The sequence below is a fragment of the Sinocyclocheilus anshuiensis genome, unplaced genomic scaffold, assembly GCF_001515605.1.
Source record: "Sinocyclocheilus anshuiensis isolate Anshui unplaced genomic scaffold, SAMN03320099.WGS_v1.1 scaffold1425, whole genome shotgun sequence".
NCBI lineage: Eukaryota > Metazoa > Chordata > Actinopteri > Cypriniformes > Cyprinidae > Sinocyclocheilus > Sinocyclocheilus anshuiensis.
This window is the reverse complement of record NW_015551044.1, coordinates 16,624-21,230: the sequence shown is the minus strand read 5'-3', so window position 1 is coordinate 21,230 and position 4,607 is coordinate 16,624. Positions and strand designations below refer to the sequence as shown.

The window sequence follows — 4,607 nt, the reverse complement described above, 5'->3', positions numbered from 1 at the left end:
AAAGCACGTGATGGAGATTTACTACTAATCACGGAACCGGCTTTACTGACGAGATGCGCATGACAATCACATGCGTTTTATCGTGCAGCCCTAAGTTTGTTTGTTGATCACAAAGTACAAAGTAGATGAGGAAAACTAGGATGCCGGGTGTATTCAAAGCTCCGCCAATACTGTCTAGAGTGCGTGGAGTGGTGCGCTGTGATTGGTTGTTACTGTTTACAGTGCGTGGAATGGTGCGCTGTGATTGGTTGAGCGGATATACCGCATTCTGCAGAGAAGAGAGACTGCCGTTTGTCGCGGTTTGGAAAAAAAGGGAGAAAACATGACAGAATAACTCGGCGGATATCGCATTTTGCGTAAAATTAAAAATTGACTTTTCAATACCGACCAGATACAATACTGATTTTGGCGGAAACTCAATTTTTGTAAAGATGGTGTTTATCGCGTTTTGGAACCAAACTCTTCATATATATATATATATATTTAAAAATATCAACAAAAAAATGACAGAAGCACATAACAAAATTACTAAAACAAAAATCTAAATGAAAACTGAAAATATTCCCGTAGGAATATTCATGTTTGTATCTCAGATCTCAGTGCAGGAATTATTGTCAATGATAATGTGAGTCATAAATGTCATAAATGCTTGACGTGACCTTTTCCTTTATCACCATTAATTAAAGTCACTCCATGTTGATCATTTTCCAACAGATGTAATTGGTTTCTGTGTTATTCAGGTGGGTTGTGGAGCGTGTTCACATTAGGCGGAGTCGGCAGCAGGCCGGGGGTGGAGCAAGATCAGAACCCTCTCCCGCTGTCCAATCAGAGTCTGTTATTACTGCTGGTTCTGGCCAATCTGACCGACGGCCCGGACTGTCCGAACCCTTACCGCCAGGCTGTTACCTGCTTCAAAAACACTCAAGGTGAACCAAAGCGGCCCCAGTTTGTTGGTGATTTTAGCTCAATTAATGGAATTAATTTAACTGAAAGTGCTACTGTGTGTGTTTCAGATTCCTCATCCATCCCGTCTCCTCAGCCTCACACGTTTCAGATCAACTTTAACAGTCTGTACACAGCGCTGTGCGAGCAGCAGAAATCAGACCAGGTGACGTTACTGCTCTACATGCTACTGCACCAGAACAGCAACATGAGGACGTACATACTGTCCCGCACGGACATGGAGAACCTGGTGAGATCACGCGCACATTCAGCACCTGTGCATATGCATTTCATAGTGCTTGCAGAACGCATGCATTTATTCAAATGCAGCAGCTGCTGTCAATCATTCATTGTGGGCAGGACTACTTAGACGGGGATGTGTTTTTTTTAGTGGGTTGATATTTGGCATTTTTAATCATTGGCCATTACATTTTTCTGTTTGGCCCATGTGTCAGAAGATCATACATTATTAGAACTATTAAACAAAAAAGGAAACGAATAAGTATTATAACATTTGCTTTTCTGTTGTTAGTAATATTAAGGCAAACGCTATAATATTTTCTCATATACTTTCTCGCTGATTGAAATTTTAAAACCTTGATTTCAAACTACACTGCGCAGTTTGCCACTGTCATATTCATGTCATATTCACTGTGTACTGTATGTAAAATTAGCGCAAACTTTATTTGAAAAAAAAAAAAATGACTGCAATGTTGGTTACAGTGTTTATTTCCTTTTTATTCATTTTTTAACAGTTTCTATACAGAATAAAAAAGTTGCCATCTAAAATATAAATCTGTTTATTTTACAGAAAAATAAAAATATGTATTTTTTTATTTTAATTATTTATATTTCCTTTATTTTCTGATTGTTTTTTATTTTAAAGATGTTTATTTTACAGATTTTTAAATGATTTAAATGTCATTTATTTTCATTTTTAATTTTACAGATTTTATTTAAATGTTATTTATTTATTTTACAGTTGTTTCAAATATTTTTAATGTTTATTTTCAAATTATATATAATTTAGTAAATATGTCAAATAAATGTAGATTTAAATTCAGCAATTGTTATGCTTGTAGTTTTAAATGTCTTTTAATGAAATCTATAAATAAACAAATAAATCAAATATCAACATCAGTTGACCACTAGTTTTTTTTGTTTTTTGCACAATAGTAAAGTATTTTGTCTTTCTGTCTCTGTAGGTGTTGCCGATTCTTGAGATCTTGTATCATGTCGAGGAGAGAAACTCTCATCATGTGTACATGGCCCTCATCATCCTCCTCATTCTCACGGAGGACGAAACCTTCAACCGCTCCATACATGAAGTGGTGAGGTCACACACATAATCCTGATCAGAAATCAGATTAAAACATAAAGAATCTGCCTTGAAAACTTCATCTGAGAGCCTGTAGTGGTTTCAGTGTGTGTGAATATGTGCTTAGATAGAGGTTCGAGTCTGGAACTGTCATTCCAGGCTGGGAATAAGACCGACATGACACGAGTCTGTGTGTGTGTTCTCTCAGTATATTTGTGTAACTGATGCAGGAAAGATTGTATTTGCGGTTGGTTTTCCATTGAGGTTATGTTTATAGATCTGTATGAAAATAACAGTGATATGCATGCACACGTGTTTGCACATTTATATGTCGATTTTTGTTTAAATGCATCAGATGTTCTAATGTTTTTCATCAAAACTCACACACAGACACTGTTAGTTCAGAATATACATCATCAATTGTTTAAAGGTTGTGGTTTGCAGAAAATTACAGCAGTGCACATTGTGCTCCAGCAACTCAATAACAAAGACCAAATTTGACCAAGAGTGTTTTCAAACTGGCTTTTGTTTTAATACTTTTTACATTTTTTAAATATTAGCTTAATCTGTGGTTTTTGTTAGTTACATGAGTTATTTGCATCTAAAATAAGTGCAAGATCTTTGAAATTCAGATTGACCTGGTAGATGAACATTAATGTTAAATAGCTTTTAAACAATTTGCTCTTCAGACTGATAAAGTCAGACCTTTTGTACTCCATCCATCTCTTTATGTACATCTCTCACAGTTTTATTCAAACTCTGTTGGTGTTCTTAAAGTGCGACACAAATGAATTCAATGACTGTGTTAAAAATATCATCTGCAGATGTGATGTCTTCTCCCACACAGCTACTCAGGCGTGCATATGAAGATGGCGCTATCAAATAGAATATTTAAAGGAATAGTTCATCCAAAAATGAAAATTTGCTGAAAATTCTCACCCTCAGGTCATCCAAGAGGTAGATGAGTTTGTTTCTTCATCAGATTTGGAGAAATTTAGCATTCCATCACTGTCTCAGTAATGGATCCTCTGCAGTGAATGGGTGCCGTCAGAATGAGAGTCCAAACAGCTGATAAAAACATCACAATAATCCACAAGTAATCCACACCACTCCAGTCCATCAGTTAACATCTTGAGAAGCCAAAAGCTGCGTGTTTGTGTGGTTTCTCAAGACATTAACTGATGGACTGGAGTGGTGTGGATTATTGTGATGTTTTTATCAGCTGTTTCACCAATGGATCCTCTGCAGTGAATGGGTGCCGTCAGAACGAGAGTCCAAACAGCTGATAAAAACATCACAATTTTATTCCAAACATGCAGCTTTTGGCTTCTCAAGATGTTAACTGATGGACTGGAGTGGTGTGGATTACTTGTGGATTATTGTGATGTTTTTATCAGCTGTTTGGACTCTCATTCTGACGGCACCCATTCACTGCAGAGGATCCATTGGTGAGCAAGTGATGCAATGCTACATTTCTCCAAATCTGATGAAGAAACAAACTCACCTACATCTTGGATGACCCTTTTTATCCAATTTTTCATCACCCTTTAAATAGAGCAACGACTCATGTTTTTATTGTTAGTTATTGTTGTTTTCTCTCTCTCAGATATTGAAGAACATCTCATGGTATACGGAGCGCGTTCTAACGGAGATCTCTCTGGGCAGCCTGTTGATCCTGGTTGTGATTCGGACCATCCAGTTCAACATGACACGGACCAGGGTGAGACCAGAACCAGTGACAAAAACAGTCATGTAGACACGAAGCTCCATAAGTATCCAGATCTTTGGCCGTGGGCACATGCAGATTTATTATGCAACAGCAAGACTCACAGCAACCAGCTCACGAGTTTTACAAGATTGCTGAAGTTTTATATTAGATCTGTGAACATATTCATTCCAGGGAGTCCAATGAACAGAGCGGGTTTTTATATTCAAAGTATAATGGAGCCATTTCATTCTGTTTTGCCCTGCGAGAAGAAACAACACAAATTATTTATGCATGGTTTTATTGATTTCCCCTGCTTCAGGATAAATACCTCCACACGAACTGCCTGGCTGCCCTAGCCAACATGTCGGCCCAGTTTCGTAACCTACACCAGTACGCCGCCCAACGAATAATAAGGTTAGTCAACCAACAACTGGTTAGTTGATCTTAATATATAGTTATCTTTAATATAGAGTTTTATAATTTGTTATATAATAATATTTAACAATGTTATATATGTATTTTTTATATACTGTGTGTGTGTGTGTGTGTGTGTGTGTGTGTATACGTACGCACACATAATTAAAATGTAAGATTTTGTAATAATAATAAAGTAATAAGTAATATGTTGTTCTGTTCTGT

General features: G+C 36.8%; 1 protein-coding gene across 1 annotated transcript in view; it reads left to right on the top strand.

Annotated features, from left to right (window-relative positions):
• The window catches only part of LOC107661613 (dymeclin-like), a gene marked incomplete at its 3' end in the record, with an annotated part of 31,062 nt that extends 26,680 nt beyond the window's left edge, over positions 1-4,382 (top strand). The window contains exons 9-13 of the mRNA XM_016451277.1: positions 741-926; positions 1,014-1,192; positions 2,148-2,273; positions 3,867-3,980; positions 4,288-4,382. Of these exons, the coding sequence (XP_016306763.1) occupies positions 741-926; positions 1,014-1,192; positions 2,148-2,273; positions 3,867-3,980; positions 4,288-4,382 (700 nt within the window). The remainder of the gene's footprint in view (positions 1-740; positions 927-1,013; positions 1,193-2,147; positions 2,274-3,866; positions 3,981-4,287) is intronic.
• Between the last annotated feature and the right edge of the window lie 225 nt (positions 4,383-4,607).